A 20,183-nucleotide genomic window follows, 5' to 3' on the forward strand; every position below is an offset into this window, starting at 1 on the left:
AAGGCAAGGCAAGGCAAGTTTATTTGTATAGCACAATTCGTACACAAAGTAATTCAAGGTGCTTCACAAAACAGAAAAATGCATTAAAATCACAATACATCATAGAAATAATCAACGTAAAATTTACTTTAAAAGAAAAGAAAAAATTTGAAAATTGATTTAAAAATAAAGGAAGGAGAGGAAAGAAAAGTGCAGATAGGACCTTTCAGTCATATGCACGGCTAAACAGAAATGTTTTAAGTCTAGATTTGAACATGAACACAGAAGAGGCCTGTCTTACGGCTTCAGGGAGTCTGTTCCAGATTTTAGCTGCAGAATATTGAAACGCTGATTCCCCTTGTTTAGTTCTGACTCTGGGTATCAACAGGAGGCCGGCCCCTGAGGTCCTCAGAGTACGAGATGATTCATATGGCACTAACATGTCAGAGATGTACTTTGGTGCTCGGCCATGGAGAGACTTGTACACAAGCAGAGCTGCTTTGAAGTCTATTCTTTGAGGTACAGGGAGCCAGTGCAGAGACCTGAGCACAGGACTAATGTGATCATACTTCCTGGTTCTGGTCAGGACTCGAGCAGCAGCATTCTGGATGTACTAAAGCTGTTTTACAGCTCGTTTGGAGAGGCCGGTGAGCAGGCTGTTACAGTAGTCTAACCTACTGGAGACAAATGCATGGATAAATATCTCCAGGTCTGGCTTTGACACTATGTTTTTGATTTTGGCAATGTTTTTCAGATGGTAAAATGCCGCTGATGTTACTGACTTGATATGACTGTTAAAGTTTAGGTCAGAGTCCATGATTACCCCTAGATTTCTGACTTGATTTGAGGGTTTAAGAGACAGAGAATGAAGGTAGCTGCTGACACTTTCTCTTTGTTTCTGTGGGCCAAAAATAATAACTTCGGTCTTGTTTGAGTTTAGCTGGGGAAAGTTGTTCTGCATCCACGCACTGATCTGTTGGAGTCAGTGGCTGAGTGTATCCACCGGCCCATATTCACCTGTTGTCAGTGACACATAGAGCTGAGTATCATCTGCATAGTTGTGATAAGATATGTTATTACTGTGTATTAACTGCCCTAGTGGCAGCATGTAGAGGTTGAACAGAAGGGGTCCCAGGATCGATCCCTGGGGCACACCACAAGTCAAGGCCATGTAGTCTGAGACACAACTCCCAATTTCAACAAAATATTTCCTGTCTTCTAGATAAGACTTGAGCCAACTTAGGGCAGATCCAGAGATGCCAACCCAGTCTTGGAGTCTGTGAAAAAGGATCCCATGATCAACAGTATCAAAGGCAGCACTCAGGTCTAACAGGATTAAGACAGAGACTTTGCCATCATCATTGTTCAGGCGGATGTCGTTGGTTACCTTGATAAGAGCAGTTTCTGTGCTATGATGGGGTCTAAAACCTGACTGTTAAACATCAAATGAATTGTTTAATAAGAGAAAATCAGTGAGCTGTTGGTAGACAACTTTTTCAAGGACTTTTCCTAAAAATGGCAGATTAGAGATAGGTCTGTAATTATTCAGTACAGTGGGATCAAGACCGCTTGTCTTCAGGAGAGGTTTAATGACTGCAGTTTTTAAGACCTCTGGAAATATTCCAGATTGAAGAGACATGTTAACTATTTGAATAATTGGTGGCAACACACTGTTCAGGACAGACTTTAGAAATCTAGTGGGTAACACATCAAGGCAGCATGTAGACGAGCTCAGACGGGTGATGGTCTCTTGGACAGTTTGGTCAGTGACAGGTACAAAGTGAGTCAGCTTAGAGTGAGTAGGTGGCCGTTGGATAGTTATATGTGTTGTGGAGTTGATGGCTTTTTTAATGCCCTGAACCTTGTCATTAAAAAATAAAGCAAACTCATTACATTTTGGTGTGCAAACCAGTTCTATTGGTAGCTGGGTTGGAGGGTTAGTTAATCTGTTTACTGTTCTGAACAGGACACGAGAGTTGCTGCTGCAACTTCCAATGATTTCAGAGAAGTACCTTTCCCTTGTTCTGCATAAGATCTGGTTGTAAGCGTACAACTCCCCCTTATACATTTCATAATGAACCTGGAGTTTTGACTTGCGCCACTTTCGCTAAGGTCTGCGGCACTGTTGTTTCTGTGCCCTGACTAGATCATCGTTCCTCCAGGGAGCTTTCTGTCTATGTTTTCTCAATTTAACCTTCATAGGGGCAATGGCATCCAGAACATTCAAGATGCTAGAAGTAACAGAATTCAGCATTTCATCAACATTGGCACCAGAGGTGTTTTCAGGGTCTATCATTTCTACAAACTGTGCCCTAGTGCTCTCATTTATTTGTCTCCTTTGGACAACTGCAGGGCCAGGCGGTGGTTTGGGAGCAACAGACAGGTCAAAGAATACACAGAAATGATCAGAGAGGGCAACATCAACCACACTGACGTTGTAAATATTAACCCCCTTTGTGATGAGCAGGTCCAGAGCGTGCCCTCTGCTGTGGATGGGGCAACTCACATGGTGAATTAGATCAAAGGTTTCAAGGACAGCATTGAGCTCTTTTGCATTTCTGTCATTGACATTATCAACATAAACATTAAAATCACCTGTAATGACTAGACCATCAAAGTCTGTGCACACAACTAAGAGCATTTCAGTAAAATCATCAATGAAACTGGCTGTGCTGAGGAGGTTTGTACATGACTATGCAGAGTAAGGGAGGAGTTTGTTTTAACTCAATCTTAAAGGACACATACTCAAATGATGAAAACACACCAAATGATAGTCTGCGGGTTGCAATATTATCTCTAAACAGTGCAGAAACGCCTCCACGCCTTTTTATTTTCTCGTATTTCCGATTCATGTTTGTAGTTGGGGGGAGTTGATTCAACTAGAACTATGTTTCCTGTGTTTTTGTCAAGCCATGTTTCAGTTAATAACATAAAATCAAGATTAAAAGAAGAGATAAGATTATTGATTTAAAATGATTTGTTGCATAAAGATCTGACATTGAGTGCAGCAAGTTTGAGATTAGTTTCCTTGGGACTGGTCAAAACCTTCTTGCAGGGGATATGAACTAGATTTCTTTGATTGGACAGTCTAACTGCCCTTTTTTGCATTCTACGTGGTGCAACTACAGGTATAGCACCAGAAGGAAGTTGTTCATCACAGGGCCCCAGTTTGACATAACCTTTCCTAGGACACTGGGGGCCCGTTTCATCCTAGCTCTGGGGGATAGCACGTCTAGAGGTGCGCAGGAGAGGTTGAGTTGAGGGTAGTTTGGGTGATGGACCAGGAGGAGCGGGAGCTGGACGGGATTTGGGTGAACGACGGAGGGGGCGTGTTGGAGGGGCTTTGGATGAAGGACGTGTTGGAGGGACTTTGGGTGAAGGATAAGGAGGGGGCGCTGGAGGGGTAGGAGGAGAGCTCCTGTGTGGTGTGAGGCTCACAGGTGTTAGGGGAGCCATCTTAATTCCTGACTTAATCAGGCTATCAAAATGGCTAGGTAGGGCCATGGGTGAAAGTGGGGGGGACGAAAAGGAAAGTGAGTCTTCACTGGGAGTAAATGTAGCAGGCGGCGCCCACAGCTGGTCAGATGTTGGTATTTCTGGAGCCAAATCTGGTGGTTGTTGTTGTGGTTCTGCAGTTGGGTCCTTAGCTGGCGGTGGTTGTTGTGATGCTGGTGCAGCTGAGTCCTTAGATGGAGGTGGTTGTGGTGCTGGTGCTGCTGGATCCAAGTCATTGACCGGTGCTGGTGGAGGTAATTGTTGTTGCTGTTGTGCTGTGGTTCCTGGGACACTGGCTCGGTCCTTCCTTACTGCCTTGGCCTCTATGCCCCAGAGCGTGGAGGAGGTTCTTCACTAACTCTCTTGCTCCACCTCTGTTCAGGTGTGGGCCTCTTCCCATGAATAGGTCCTTTCGTTTCCAGAATGTATTGAAGTTCTCAATGTAATGGAATCCTCTGGAAGCACACTCTCTGGAGAGCCAATTGTTCAGCTGAAACAGATGGCTAAACTTGAGTGACACCCCATCGATGTTAGGAAGAGATCCACTGATGAATGCTTCAACCTCTACTTTGTCAATACAAGCATAAATGTGCTTAACTTGCTTAATGTTTTGATACAAATATTGGATACGCTTTAAAAGTGAACACATTTTGTAAAGGATTTTTAAAAAATTCCCATAATTTTCAATGAGGCTAGTAAATTAGCATAAATTGACTAAATTTTAAAAACCGTAAAAATTACGAATAACATAAGTACAAGCATAAATGTCTTTAACTTACTGAGTGTTTTGATACCAAAGGGTTTAAAAGGAAACACCGTTTTTAAAGGTTTTTAAAAAGAAAATCCTATTCATTTTCTAGGGAGCTACAATTGGTGTAAATTGTGTAATATCGTAAAGACCGTAAGGTTTTACCAATACCAAAAGACTAAGCATCCTTCTCCTGAGCGTGCTGAACATTTTGATACCAGGATTGCATAAATTGCTAAAAGTGTGCTCAAGATTTTATGTAAAAAAAATACAGAAAAAGATATAAAGAACAATACTAAAGGTAAACAGGGTCACTATTGTGCGAATGCTTTGAAGCATTCACACAATGAAGAATTCAGACCAGCTCCTCCAAGCTAAGGGAATTGGTAATTTTCAATGCCAACCCTGGTTGTGACAAAATAAATAAATACAAATAAAAAACTTTTTTTTAAAACATTTTTTATTTATGTATTTATTTATTTTTGCCCATTGTATTTTGGTTGGCATGCCCAGTATTTCACTTTGAATTTGTTTAGTATTTAGTATAAAAAAATTGTCAGTCATAATCAGTAAATCAGTGCTTCTCAAATAGTACTTTAATACAGGCACTTTAAACTTCTTTTCTGCTTAAGACTAGAACAGGGTTTCTGTGTGACAAAATAAAGTTAATATGATTTGAAATTTGAAAAAGGATTCATTTTTCTTTTTTCTTTTGTTAATGTTAAAAGATACAATTTTAAGTATACTTACACAATTTTTATAGATATTTACCTAATATATATATTGTCACTGCACGAGTGTGTGGGGGGGTGGGGGTTAGGTGGGCGCGAAACATTTTCTTTTTCCTAGGGGGGGCCTGGCAAAAAATAATTGAGAAGCAACTTGAAGAACTGTTTGGGAGCTGAAAGAGAGGGGTCATTTTAGGGAGTGGATAAAAAAAGCCAGTTGTCTATAAAAAGCTGAATTTTTCATCAATACATAACATCATCATTTAGTCTGGCCTTCCATTGGCCAGAAGGCCACCCGTCAAAATTGCAGTCGTGGGAGTTTTAAAGCTTGCAGACTTCTGGGAGACCTGATGGTTCACTAAAGATTCACACTCCACAGCAGTAGGGGGCAGTAGCGGACGTTTGCGCTGGTTGGTACGCACGTGTACGCCTCATCTGATCTGATCAAGAACTTTCGGCTAACGATCCTCGAGCGGAATAATTTCTTCTGCAGCCAGATTCTCTAGCGGAAAGGAATTAATGCAAAACGTATCACCTGACTGTGGACCAGGTAAGAACCATCATTTTAAGTAATGTGTGTTTCTTTTCACTTTCGCGTACTTTCGCCGCCTCTCTTTCGAACTAGCTCGTCCGCTTTTCATTGCGCTCGACCGCCGGCTTACATCTTTGCATTGACTTTCGTTTTGTGGTGTGAATTGCTTTGGTTTAATGTCGTATCACCTGACTGTGGACCAGGTAAGAAACATCCTTTCAAGTAATGTTTGTTGTTTTTCACTTTCGCGGACTTTCGCTGCCTCTCTTTCGAACTAGCTTGTCCGCTTTTCATTGCTGCAGCCAGGACCGCCGGCTTACATCTTTGCATTGACTTTCGTTTTGTGATGTTACCGAATGGCTTTGGTTTAATGTGTACCTTTTAAAAACCATTAAATTCATCAAGTGCTCTTTAAATAGTGCGGTTTTCTGTGTTCGGTGTTCATCTGTATGACTGGGGTTTTAACTTTTAGGTAAATACTGAGGTTCTTGTCAACTAGCTAATATCAATAATGATTGATTGGTATATTTCAAGCGTAAAAAATACAGGACAAAACACAATTATTTCAAACTCATCACAGAAACAATTAAATGCATTGATTAGAAAAAAATAAAACACACTTATGTCACATATGGTTCATTCATTTTTTGTGATAATTAACTAAAGTTAGTAGAGTTTGATTGCTTGAAAAGGAGTGGGAAGAAGCAAACTTATAAAATCCCACGCCTACCTAATTACTTAATTTACTGTTTTGCATAATTATGTAATCCGGTCAGTGCAACCTTTATGGCATGATTGTCTTTACAGGACTTTGTGGTGCTGGTTAGACATCCCTAAAATAAGTGTCTCACGGTGACTCTTGTCCCAATAGCAGTCGCTTAAGCCATTAAGGTTTTTAAGAAAAAGCTCAAAACTAATCTTTTTAGCGTAGCTTTTACTTGGTTCTTACATGCCCACATGATTTTATTGTATATTTTACTTGCGGGATGTGCATGTTGCTGGATTTTGATGTTTTTATGTATTTGTTTGTTTTTATTTTATTTATTTATGAATGCTTTTTCGTATTACTGTTATTTATGTTACTGTGGAAAGCACTTTGAGATGCTTGAAAGCAGGAAAAGCACTATATAAATAAATCTGAATTAACACATAGTCTTTGCAGGAGATGGCAGCACAGAGGCCACAGAGGGCTAGAAGAAATCCCAGACAAGATGCTTTGTATTATTGCTCCTTGGGTGAAGATAAGGAAGGATTTGATATTAGATACATTGATTCATTTAAAGGTGAGCCACTGAAGTATTTATGCAATTTTTTTTCAATGTTTGAAATCAACATGAAAAACACATAATTTAGGTTCTTCTGTCATAGAGCATTATTTGCAGTATGTGATATTGATCCCAAATCAGATCCTCAATTAAGTTTTATCTAGATTATTTTTGGCATGGTCATTGTGTATTAGTTAAGTGTTTCATTTATATTGCGCAACCTAATTCACACACACTCCCAAAAGCAAAAATCTACAATCAGAAAACTGAATTAAATAGACTATTCAGTTCCCACTATACAGGGCTCCAGACTAACTTTTTTTCACTAGGAGCACTGTGGCCCCCAACTAAAATTTTAGGGGCACAACCAGAAAATTTAGGGGGCATACCTTAAATCAACATTCTAACCAAATCTACTAATCTCCACTGTATTACGAATAAATACTTTAATAATAGATGCCGAAATTACAATGCGCTGTTTCAAATTCATTGTCACATTTTATTCTGCACTTTTAAAGATGCAACAAGCTAAACTGACAGCACCATCGCTGTCATGACAGTACAAATAGCAAACAAAATACCATAAATTTAGAATAAAAAAAGTTTTTAGCAGCAAAGTGATTACCGTAGTAACCTTTTAGTCATTTCACAGTTTCAAACAATACTTAAATGTATGTACACATTAGAGGATGGAAATTCATGTTGGCGACACCAAATAGACTTTATCAGCGAATTTAGAGCAAGGAAGTGAAGACTTTAACCACTTCTGATTGGTCAGACTGATGACATGTGATTAAGATCCCAAGAATGATTGGTGGAAACAGTTAAAGGGGCGGAACTTTTCCTGACACAGCTGAAGCTGGGGCTAAATCGTGGTATCGTCATTCTTATCAAAATGTATTTAATAGAATCAAATAAACACAAAGAAAAAAGTATTTTACGATCTTTCATATTCCTAACTACTCAGTGTTTTATCAGGGCCTGTAGGGATGAACAAAGAACTGAAATCCTGGAGATGGAAAATGTTGTTAAATCAGTTAATGAGGGCAATTTACCACGGCACACTTGACCATCTCCCACGGCACACTAGTGTGCCGCGGCACACTGGTTGAAAAACACTGCATTATGGGACATGTGTCCTGATGGGTTTTTTGTAGTTCACTGATCAATTAAAATAATTTAAAATACCAACTGATTAAAAAAAGGCTACATACATTACAAAACATTAAAATAATTATAAAAGGTGCAATATCACAGATCATATTTAGGGGGAGAAGCATATTAAAACTAAATTAACTAAAGACAAATAATTTCAAGAAATATGACACCAGGAATCATCACTTTCTCCATCGTCTGACGTCACCTGAATAACAGCAGAGTTCTGACCTGCAGACAACTTGACCTCAACTTTCACCGCAGCTGATATCAGCTGAAGAAGGATATGGATCTGAATCTAATGTCTGCAGACATAACATCGAAGAGAACTATAAACTCTGTTTTGAACCCAGGAGATCAGCTGTTATCAGTAAAAGAAGAAATGCCAACCTTGGACAATTCGACAGTTTATGGACCCTTTTTATTTTTCCCCAACAGTATTACTTTATTATAAAAAAATATATATATATATATAAAAAGAGTAAAACAAATGATTAATCACTTTTGAAAATTTTTAAATTGATTGACTTTTGATGATATTACTTCACTAGCTCCTAAAATTGATAAATTGATTCAAAAATCTTTCCTAATGTAGCATAACTTTGCACATGTTTTTAACTTTTGATACTTGATGAAATTTTGCCATGAAAATTCCTGAAACAGTGTTGTCTATTTTACTGGTATAGTATTATTTTTTAAAGCATATGAGAGACTTTTAAAAGTAACATAATTTGCATATATTTCAGATGCTGCATTTGCCATGTTAATTTCTAAAATAGTTATTTTTGACGTAGTACTTAAGTAATTCATCTTTGGCATGTGCCTTATTGATACCTTATGATTCTTAATTCTGTCTGATAAAACCTAGGAACCGGATATTGATAAATCATGTAATAAAATGGTTATAGTATAACGGGGTGGAATTATATAAGTTCGCTTCCTTCCACTCCCTTTCAAGCAATATTTATTAATTATGTCTAATTATCCTAAGTTTGATTAGTTACTGTATGAATGTATAACTGATGATTATATTGCTTCTGTGTATAACTTCTATTTGATTGCTTGAAATAAACCATTTCAAATAAAAAAAAATCAAATCAAATCAAAATTGAATGTTAAGGACAACTCCTAATTCCTGTTGTCCTTCAGTCTTGCTGCAGCTTTGCCCTCATGTCCCCCCCCCCCCCCCCCCCCCCAGGGCACTGGTTCATCTTAAACACGTCTATTGTTGCACTTTCCCCGCCGGTTTTTTAAATCATGTTGTCGCTCACACGTGTTTAATGCTAGAGCCCCGTTAGCTGTCACGCATGAACGTGTGGGACATTTATTCTCCTCAGCTGACCATCTCCCGCGGGAGTGGTGTGCTGCCGTAACAGCCGTGCATGATGAGAGCCGTGGTTTGCTTTGCGAGTTAGAGACCCCTGCTGTAGACTGGCACTGGTACACTAGCCGCAGGTCAGAAGAACGAATCAATAGTTTGCTTGCTCATAGCTCAGACGCACATATCAGGTTGTGATGATATTTGTCTCTGTTTCCTTCCCACAGATGTTAACGCGCACTCGATTATCTCTAGGCCCCTCCCCCTCCACGCATTTTAGCCACTTACAGTAACTTTCCCTATTCTTCTCACACGCATTGCAGGGGTTGACATAGCCCAGAAATTTGCACTGGCCCACAGGGCCAGTAGTTTTTGAAACTTACTGGCCCTGCCTGAAAGTTACTGGCCCGACACCGCGCATAGCGGGACCCGCCGCTCCGCAGGTGCTTGCAACTTTAGGGGGGTCCGGGGACATGCCCACCCGGAAACTTTTAATATGGTACAATTTGGTGCATTCTGGTGACATCACTTATTTCTACACTTTTCAATGACTGAAAATAGACCATATCAAACTTAAATCTGCTCTAGCCTGTTTCAGATGTTTTGAAGAGAGCACTGCAGTGTAGTAGGTAACACTAGTTCAGAAGTTTTCATGGTGCTTCTAACGGCAAATATCGCAATAAATCATAAACCTTAAATGTGTTAAAACAATCTAATGGCAGCTTGAACCATTTAACGAATCAAATAAATCCCTTAATGCATTTGACCAATCGGATGGACGCCTTCACATTGTTGACCAATCAGATGGAGCCCTGTTAAGTTAGATGTTTGTAACCTATGTCAACGTGGGTCATTTGGAGTATAATTTTTAAACTGGGAATGGTTATTTGGTTATTTTGCTGTTTGTTTATATACCGCAAATTATATCGTTATCGCAATTTTAATCTCTGATATCGCATATCGCGAGTTTTCCTCATATTGTGCAGGTCTAACTGAGATCATTCAGCTAACTAGAAATACTTACTGCTTACAGTGTTGTACAGAAAAACAAAATTAAGTAGTTTAACATTCTACTGCATTTGAGTCTGAGATTCCGGTATTTGGAGTTGCCTTTGATTCTTTGACATTCAGCTTAAAGCTTAGTGCATACAGTTTCATCTTCAATGCATTCATTAAATATCTTGCTGTCCATACTACTAATTATACCCACTACTCCATCAAACATATTCCTATCTATTCCTGCCATGTCTTCCACATCTCTGACATGCTTCAGTCTCTCTTCAGTGACGGTGTCGGATTTATAATCAAATGTAATAATAACCCACTGGCTTGTGCCTTCGTTGTTGCTGTTTAACATTGTTTTGTATTGAATTGTTACATTCAATAAAGTTTGAAAAAAAAAAGTAGTGAGCGCGTGCCGCGTGGTGCTCGGCAGTGAAAGCCGCGCGCGCGCAGGCGGGAGAGAAGAAGTGATCAAAGGTTTCCCATAGAAACCCTTGAAGTCTGAACACAGGACTAGCAGAAAAACTACATTATGAAGACGAGGTAAATCTACACGTTTTCGCAAAATTTACTTTATTGAAAAAGGTGAAGAATATATAAACCGTTAGATATTTTAGTGGCCCGAGCGGACAAGTGAAAAGTAAAGTCTTGTGGTCCGCACTGCTCGAAAAACAGGACCGGGCCAGCGGACAAATGGCTATGTCGAGCCCTGCATTGGCCGCCTCAGGCATCCCTCAATGACACTCGAGTGTGCGCTCGCATGTGCTCCAGTCTCATGAGTATTCGCGCGAGTGTGTCTGTCCGTCCGTCCGTCCTCGCGTCTCATTGATTATTTCATTGATGATTGATGTGCCCCTTCCACGTTTAATGTATACAAAATACGGAGGGCGGGGGAGGCAAATTTACTGGTGGCACATGTGCGACTGGGTGTAAAATTCAGTCGCACACTCTCAAATTTTGGTCGCAGTCTGGAGCCCTGCTCTATGATAACTTTGCATTGTTTCTTTTTTTATTACTCTCCTTTCTTTGTGATGTTTGTTACTTGTAGGTCGAGGTGTGTTCAGCTCCCGGCCCTTTCAAAAGGGAGATTTCCTTCTTGAATACAGAGGACAGCTCATATCAAAAAAGGAACAAGAAAGCAGACTGAAAGTTTACCATGACGCCGTGAAGGTTTTTATGTTTGATTTCCAGTTCAATGGAAAGTTGTTATGGTATGTATCTTCTTTTTTAATGGTAATGTCATCTCTACTCTCTTACTGGTAAAAAGTAGTTTTAGTGATGAAATACAGTCTAAGACAAGGTTAAACATTTGTAATGTTCCATGGAAGTTTTAGGTTGTAGCAGGAATGTTATTTCGTCTTAAATACTCAATGTGCTCAATAACTTCCCTATGTAGCATAACTTATTGTCTGCTTCATATTTTAGTATTGATGCTGCTAGAGAGGACGGGTCACTTGGAAGACTAATAAATGATGATGAAGTGAGCCCAAACAGCAAAATGACCATTACCAGAGTGAATGGAGAACCCCATCTCTGTTTATTTGCAATCAAGGATATTGGTCCTGGAGAAGAAATCACCTATAATTATGGTGACTCCGAATGGCCATGGAGAATCAAGGTATCTGTAAAGTTATTGTTATGCTTTAAAATAATGTATAATTCTATATTTAAATTAAAGAATATGATTTACTCTTCATCCTTTCATCTCAGAAATCCAAAGAAAAGCCAAGTCAATCAGCAGAAGAGAATCCATCAACTTCCAGGTCCTCTCCAGACGACACATCGCAGGTAAATTTCAGTATAAATATCTATTTAGCAATTGTAGAAACATTTAGGTATTTAAATATTGAGTAGTATGAAGGTACATGGATCACTGGTAACATCGACCATAAAGGATGCCTGTATTTGATAAAAATTCCTTGGTGGTAGGCAGGCGCCTGTGTTTGGCAGCGGAGCCGCCACCAGTGTGTGAATGTGTGTGTGACTGGGTGAATGGGTCTGTGACTGTAAAGCACTTTGTCCTTGTAGGAAGAAAGGCGCTATACAAGTATACGCCATATACCATTTACCATTTACTTTAGAAGCATGAACAGGACAAAGCAGGTTGTCCCATTAAGCGCTCATACACACGTGTCCTGTGTAATACTCAACTGGACAGGTTCTGACATTAGCGGGACATAGTGTTAAAACTAGTATACTGGAATTGAAGTTGTCCTAATGATCACTCTTACACACATGTCCTGTGTAATACTCAACTGGACAGGTCCAGGTTTTAGCAGGACTATTTGCTCAGTGTTTAAGCAAAGAATCTAATTCAGCCTCCATCCTTTCATCTCAGAAATCCAAAGAAAAGCCAAGTCAATCAGCAGAAGAGAATCCACCCACTTCCAGGTCCTATCCAGACGACACACCGCAGGTAAATTTCAGTTTAAATACCTATTTAGTAATTGTAGAAACATTTAGGCATGTTAATATTGAGTAGTATGAAGGTACATGGATCACTGGTAACATCTACAGTAAAGGATGCCTGTATTTGATACAAATTCCTTTAGAAGCATGAACAGGACAAAGCAGGTTGTCCCATTAAGCGCTCATACACACGTGTCCTGTGTAATACTCAACTGGACAGGTTCTGACATTAGCAGGACATAGTGTTAAAACTAGTATACTGGAATTGAAGTTGTCCTAATGATCACTCTTACACACATGTCCTGTGTAATACTCAACTGGACAGGTCCAGGTTTTAGCAGGACTATTTGCTCAGTGTTTAAGCAAAGAATCTAATTCAGCCTCCATCCTTTCATCTCAGAAATCCAAAGAAAAGCCAAGTCAATCAGCAGAAGAGAATCCACCCACTTCCGGGTCCTATCCAGACGACACACCGCAGGTAAATTTCAGTTTAAATACCTATTTAGTAATTGTAGAAACATTTAGGCATTTAAATATTGAGTAGTATGAAGGTACATGGATCACTGGTAACATCTACAGTAAAGGATGCCTGTATTTGATACAAATTCCTTTAGAAGCATGAACAGGACAAAGCAGGTTGTCCCATTAAGCGCTCATACACACGTGTCCTGTGTAATACTCAACTGGACAGGTTCTGACATTAGCAGGACATAGTGTTAAAACTAGTATACTGGAAGTGAAGTTGTCCTAATGATCACTCTTACACACATGTCCTGTGTAATACTCAACTGGACAGGTCCAGGTTTTAGCAGGACTATGTGCTCAGTGTTTAAGCAAAGAATCTAATTCAGCCTCCATCCTTTCATCTCAGAAATCCAAAGAAAAGCCAAGTCAATCAGCAGAAGAGAATCCACCCACTTCCGGGTCCTATCCAGACGACACACCGCAGGTAAATTTCAGTTTAAATACCTATTTAGTAATTGTAGAAACATTTAGGCATGTTAATATTGAGTAGTATGAAGGTACATGGATCACTGGTAACATCTACAGTAAAGGATGCCTGTATTTGATACAAATTCCTTTAGAAGAATGAACAGGACAAAGCAGGTTGTCCCATTAAGCGCTCATACACACGTGTCCTGTGTAATACTCAACTGGACAGGTTCTGACATTAGCAGGACATAGTGTTAAAACTAGTATACTGGAATTGAAGTTGTCTTAATGATCACTCTTACACACATGTCCTGTGTAATACTCAACTGGACAGGTCCAGGTTTTAGCAGGACTATTTGCTCAGTGTTTAAGCAAAGAATCTAATTCAGCCTCCATCCTTTCATCTCAGAAATCCAAAGAAAAGCCAAGACAATCAGCAGAAGAGAATCCACCCACTTCCGGGTCCTATCCAGACGACACACCGCAGGTAAATTTCAGTTTAAATACCTATTTAGTAATTGTAGAAACATTTAGGCATTTAAATATTGAGTAGTATGAAGGTACATGGATCACTGGTAACATCTACAGTAAATGATGCCTGTATTTGATACAAATTCCTTTAGAAGCATGAACAGGACAAAGCAGGTTGTCCCATTAAGCGCTCATACACACGTGTCCTGTGTAATACTCAACTGGACAGGTTCTGACATTAGCAGGACATAGTGTTAAAACTAGTATACTGGAATTGAAGTTGTCTTAATGATCACTCTTACACACATGTCCTGTGTAATACTCAACTGGACAGGTCCAGGTTTTAGCAGGACTATGTGCTCAGTGTTTAAGCAAAGAATCTAATTCAGCCTCCATCCTTTCATCTCAGAAATCCAAAGAAAAGCCAAGTCAATCAGCAGAAGAGAATCCACCCACTTCCGGGTCCTATCCAGACGACACACCGCAGGTAAATTTCAGTTTAAATACCTATTTAGTAATTGTAGAAACATTTAGGCATGTTAATATTGAGTAGTATGAAGGTACATGGATCACTGGTAACATCTACAGTAAAGGATGCCTGTATTTGATACAAATTCCTTTAGAAGCATGAACAGGACAAAGCAGGTTGTCCCATTAAGCGCTCATACACACGTGTCCTGTGTAATACTCAACTGGACAGGTTCTGACATTAGCAGGACATAGTGTTAAAACTAGTATACTGGAAGTGAAGTTGTCCTAATGATCACTCTTACACACATGTCCTGTGTAATACTCAACTGGACAGGTCCAGGTTTTAGCAGGACTGTGCTCAGTGTTTAAGCAAAGAATCTAATTCAGCCTCCATCCTTTCATCTCAGAAATCCAAAGAAAAGCCAAGTCAATCAGCAGAAGAGAATCCACCCACTTCCGGGTCCTATCCAGACGACACACCGCAGGTAAATTTCAGTTTAAATACCTATTTAGTAATTGTAGAAACATTTAGGCATTTAAATATTGAGTAGTATGAAGGTACATGGATCACTGGTAACATCTACAGTAAAGGATGCCTGTATTTGATACAAATTCCTTTAGAAGCATGAACAGGACAAAGCAAGTTGTCCCATTAAGCGCTCAAACACGCGTCCTGTGTAATACTCAACTGGACAGGTTCTGACATTAGCAGGACATAGTGTTAAAACTAGTATACTGGAATTGAAGTTGTCTTAATGATCACTCTTACACACATGTCCTGTGTAATACTCAACTGGACAGGTCCAGGTTTTAGCAGGACTATGTGCTCAGTGTTTAAGCAAAGAATCTAATTCAGCCTCCATCCTTTCATCTCAGAAATCCAAAGAAAAGCCAAGTCAATCAGCAGAAGAGAATCCACCCACTTCCGGGTCCTATCCAGACGACACACCGCAGGTAAATTTCAGTTTAAATACCTATTTAGTAATTGTAGAAACATTTTGGCATGATAATATTGAGTAGTATGAAGGTACATGGATCACTGGTAACATCTACAGTAAAGGATCCCTGTATTTGATACAAATTCCTTTAGAAGAATGAACAGGACAAAGCAGGTTGTCCCATTAAGCGCTCATACACACGTGTCCTGTGTAATACTCAACTGGACAGGTTCTGACATTAGCAGGACATAGTGTTAAAACTAGTATACTGGAATTGAAGTTGTCTTAATGATCACTCTTACACACATGTCCTGTGTAATACTCAACTGGACAGGTCCAGGTTTTAGCAGGACTATTTGCTCAGTGTTTAAGCAAAGAATCTAATTCAGCCTCCATCCTTTCATCTCAGAAATCCAAAGAAAAGCCAAGACAATCAGCAGAAGAGAATCCACCCACTTCCGGGTCCTATCCAGACGACACACCGCAGGTAAATTTCAGTTTAAATACCTATTTAGTAATTGTAGAAACATTTTGGCATGATAATATTGAGTAGTATGAAGGTACATGGATCACTGGTAACATCTACAGTAAAGGATGCCTGTATTTGATACAAATTCCTTTAGAAGCATGAACAGGACAAAGCAGGTTGTCCCATTAAGCGCTCATACACACGTGTCCTGTGTAATACTCAACTGGACAGGTTCTGACATTAGCAGGACATAGTGTTAAAACTAGTATACTGGAATTGAAGTTGTCTTAATGATCACTCTTACACACATGTCCTGTGTAATACTCAACTGGACAGGTCCAGGTTTTAGCAGGACTATGTGCTCAGTGTTTAAGCAAAGAATCTAATTCAGCCTCCATCCTTTCATCTCAGAAATCCAAAGAAAAGCCAAGTCAATCAGCAGAAGAGAATCCACCAACTTCCGGGTCCTATCCAGACGACACACCGCAGGTAAATTTCAGTTTAAATACCTATTTAGTAATTGTAGAAACATTTAGGCATGTTAATATTGAGTAGTATGAAGGTACATGGATCACTGGTAACATCTACAGTAAAGGATGCCTGTATTTGATACAAATTCCTTTAGAAGCATGAACAGGACAAAGCAGGTTGTCCCATTAAGCGCTCATACACACGTGTCCTGTGTAATACTCAACTGGACAGGTTCTGACATTAGCAGGACATGGTGTTAAAACTAGTATACTGGAAGTGAAGTTGTCCTAATGATCACTCTTACACACATGTCCTGTGTAATACTCAACTGGACAGGTCCAGGTTTTAGCAGGACTGTGCTCAGTGTTTAAGCAAAGAATCTAATTCAGCCTCCATCCTTTCATCTCAGAAATCCAAAGAAAAGCCAAGTCAATCAGCAGAAGAGAATCCACCCACTTCCGGGTCCTATCCAGACGACACACCGCAGGTAAATTTCAGTTTAAATACCTATTTAGTAATTGTAGAAACATTTAGGCATTTAAATATTGAGTAGTATGAAGGTACATGGATCACTGGTAACATCTACAGTAAAGGATGCCTGTATTTGATACAAATTCCTTTAGAAGCATGAACAGGACAAAGCAGGTTGTCCCATTAAGCGCTCAAACACGCGTCCTGTGTAATACTCAACTGGACAGGTTCTGACATTAGCAGGACATAGTGTTAAAACTAGTATACTGGAATTGAAGTTGTCTTAATGATCACTCTTACACACATGTCCTGTGTAATACTCAACTGGACAGGTCCAGGTTTTAGCAGGACTATGTGCTCAGTGTTTAAGCAAAGAATCTAATTCAGCCTCCATCCTTTCATCTCAGAAATCCAAAGAAAAGCCAAGTCAATCAGCAGAAGAGAATCCACCCACTTCCGGGTCCTATCCAGACGACACACCGCAGGTAAATTTCAGTTTAAATACCTATTTAGTAATTGTAGAAACATTTTGGCATGATAATATTGAGTAGTATGAAGGTACATGGATCACTGGTAACATCTACAGTAAAGGATCCCTGTATTTGATACAAATTCCTTTAGAAGAATGAACAGGACAAAGCAGGTTGTCCCATTAAGCGCTCATACACACGTGTCCTGTGTAATACTCAACTGGACAGGTTCTGACATTAGCAGGACATAGTGTTAAAACTAGTATACTGGAAGTGAAGTTGTCCTAATGATCACTCTTACACACATGTCCTGTGTAATACTCAACTGGACAGGTCCAGGTTTTAGCAGGACTGTGCTCAGTGTTTAAGCAAAGAATCTAATTCAGCCTCCATCCTTTCATCTCAGAAATCCAAAGAAAAGCCAAGTCAATCAGCAGAAGAGAATCCACCCACTTCCGGGTCCTATCCAGACGACACACCGCAGGTAAATTTCAGTTTAAATACCTATTTAGTAATTGTAGAAACATTTAGGCATTTAAATATTGAGTAGTATGAAGGTACATGGATCACTGGTAACATCTACAGTAAAGGATGCCTGTATTTGATACAAATTCCTTTAGAAGCATGAACAGGACAAAGCAGGTTGTCCCATTAAGCGCTCATACACACGTGTCCTGTGTAATACTCAACTGGACAGGTTCTGACATTAGCAGGACATAGTGTTAAAACTAGTATACTGGAATTGAAGTTGTCCTAATGATCACTCTTACACACATGTCCTGTGTAATACTCAACTGGACAGGTCCAGGTTTTAGCAGGACTATTTGCTCAGTGTTTAAGCAAAGAATCTAATTCAGCCTCCATCCTTTCATCTCAGAAATCCAAAGAAAAGCCAAGTCAATCAGCAGAAGAGAATCCACCCACTTCCGGGTCCTATCCAGACGACACACCGCAGGTAAATTTCAGTTTAAATACCTATTTAGTAATTGTAGAAACATTTTGGCATGATAATATTGAGTAGTATGAAGGTACATGGATCACTGGTAACATCTACAGTAAAGGATCCCTGTATTTGATACAAATTCCTTTAGAAGAATGAACAGGACAAAGCAGGTTGTCCCATTAAGCGCTCATACACACGTGTCCTGTGTAATACTCAACTGGACAGGTTCTGACATTAGCAGGACATAGTGTTAAAACTAGTATACTGGAAGTGAAGTTGTCCTAATGATCACTCTTACACACATGTCCTGTGTAATACTCAACTGGACAGGTCCAGGTTTTAGCAGGACTGTGCTCAGTGTTTAAGCAAAGAATCTAATTCAGCCTCCATCCTTTCATCTCAGAAATCCAAAGAAAAGCCAAGTCAATCAGCAGAAGAGAATCCACCCACTTCCGGGTCCTATCCAGACGACACACCGCAGGTAAATTTCAGTTTAAATACCTATTTAGTAATTGTAGAAACATTTAGGCATTTAAATATTGAGTAGTATGAAGGTACATGGATCACTGGTAACATCTACAGTAAAGGATGCCTGTATTTGATACAAATTCCTTTAGAAGCATGAACAGGACAAAGCAGGTTGTCCCATTAAGCGCTCATACACACGTGTCCTGTGTAATACTCAACTGGACAGGTTCTGACATTAGCAGGACATAGTGTTAAAACTAGTATACTGGAATTGAAGTTGTCCTAATGATCACTCTTACACACATGTCCTGTGTAATACTCAACTGGACAGGTCCAGGTTTTAGCAGGACTATTTGCTCAGTGTTTAAGCAAAGAATCTAATTCAGCCTCCATCCTTTCATCTCAGAAATCCAAAGAAAAGCCAAGTCAATCAGCAGAAGAGAATCCACCCACTTCCGGGTCCTATCCAGACGACACACCGCAGGTAAATTTCAGTTTAAATACCTATTTAGTAATTGTAGAAACATTTTGGCATGATAATATTGAGTAGTATGAAGGTACATGGATCACTGGTAACATCTACAGTAAAGGATCCCTGTATTTGATACAAATTCCTTTAGAAGAATGAACAGGACAAAGCAGGTTGTCCCATTAAGCGCTCATACACACGTGTCCTGTGTAATACTCAACTGGACAGGTTCTGACATTAGCAGGACATAGTGTTAAAACTAGTATACTGGAAGTGAAGTTGTCCTAATGATCACTCTTACACACATGTCCTGTGTAATACTCAACTGGACAGGTCCAGGTTTTAGCAGGACTGTGCTCAGTGTTTAAGCAAAGAATCTAATTCAGCCTCCATCCTTTCATCTCAGAAATCCAAAGAAAAGCCAAGTCAATCAGCAGAAGAGAATCCACCCACTTCCGGGTCCTATCCAGACGACACACCGCAGGTAAATTTCAGTTTAAATACCTATTTAGTAATTGTAGAAACATTTAGGCATTTAAATATTGAGTAGTATGAAGGTACATGGATCACTGGTAACATCTACAGTAAAGGATGCCTGTATTTGATACAAATTCCTTTAGAAGCATGAACAGGACAAAGCAGGTTGTCCCATTAAGCGCTCATACACACGTGTCCTGTGTAATACTCAACTGGACAGGTTCTGACATTAGCAGGACATAGTGTTAAAACTAGTATACTGGAATTGAAGTTGTCCTAATGATCACTCTTACACACATGTCCTGTGTAATACTCAACTGGACAGGTCCAGGTTTTAGCAGGACTATTTGCTCAGTGTTTAAGCAAAGAATCTAATTCAGCCTCCATCCTTTCATCTCAGAAATCCAAAGAAAAGCCAAGTCAATCAGCAGAAGAGAATCCACCCACTTCCGGGTCCTATCCAGACGACACACCGCAGGTAAATTTCAGTTTAAATACCTA

General features: G+C 39.6%; 2 protein-coding genes and 1 long non-coding RNA gene across 3 annotated transcripts in view; 2 read left to right on the top strand and 1 right to left on the bottom strand.

The window, feature by feature from the left end:
• LOC101166104 (zinc finger protein 385A) overlaps positions 1–20,183 on the bottom strand; it is an 86,870-nt gene that overhangs the window by 54,380 nt on the left and 12,307 nt on the right. The gene's annotated exons all lie outside the window — the stretch shown is intronic.
• On the top strand, positions 5,361–12,010 carry LOC144992109 (uncharacterized). Its single transcript, XR_013655908.1, has 5 exons — positions 5,361–5,500; positions 6,645–6,765; positions 11,271–11,433; positions 11,648–11,840; positions 11,933–12,010. It is a non-coding gene; the product is annotated as an uncharacterized LOC144992109 (long non-coding RNA).
• On the top strand, positions 12,118–17,406 carry LOC144981311 (uncharacterized). Its single transcript, XM_078948171.1, has 11 exons — positions 12,118–12,123; positions 12,957–13,109; positions 13,503–13,580; positions 13,974–14,051; positions 14,445–14,522; positions 14,914–14,991; positions 15,383–15,460; positions 15,854–15,931; positions 16,325–16,402; positions 16,794–16,871; positions 17,263–17,406. The coding sequence occupies exons 1-11, from the start codon at positions 12,118–12,120 to the stop codon at positions 17,404–17,406; spliced, it is 927 nt and encodes a 308-aa protein (XP_078804297.1).

This window comes from Oryzias latipes, chromosome 5, assembly GCF_053564925.1.
Source record: "Oryzias latipes strain Hd-rR chromosome 5, Olatipes_Hd-rR_3.1".
Lineage (NCBI taxonomy): Eukaryota > Metazoa > Chordata > Actinopteri > Beloniformes > Adrianichthyidae > Oryzias > Oryzias latipes.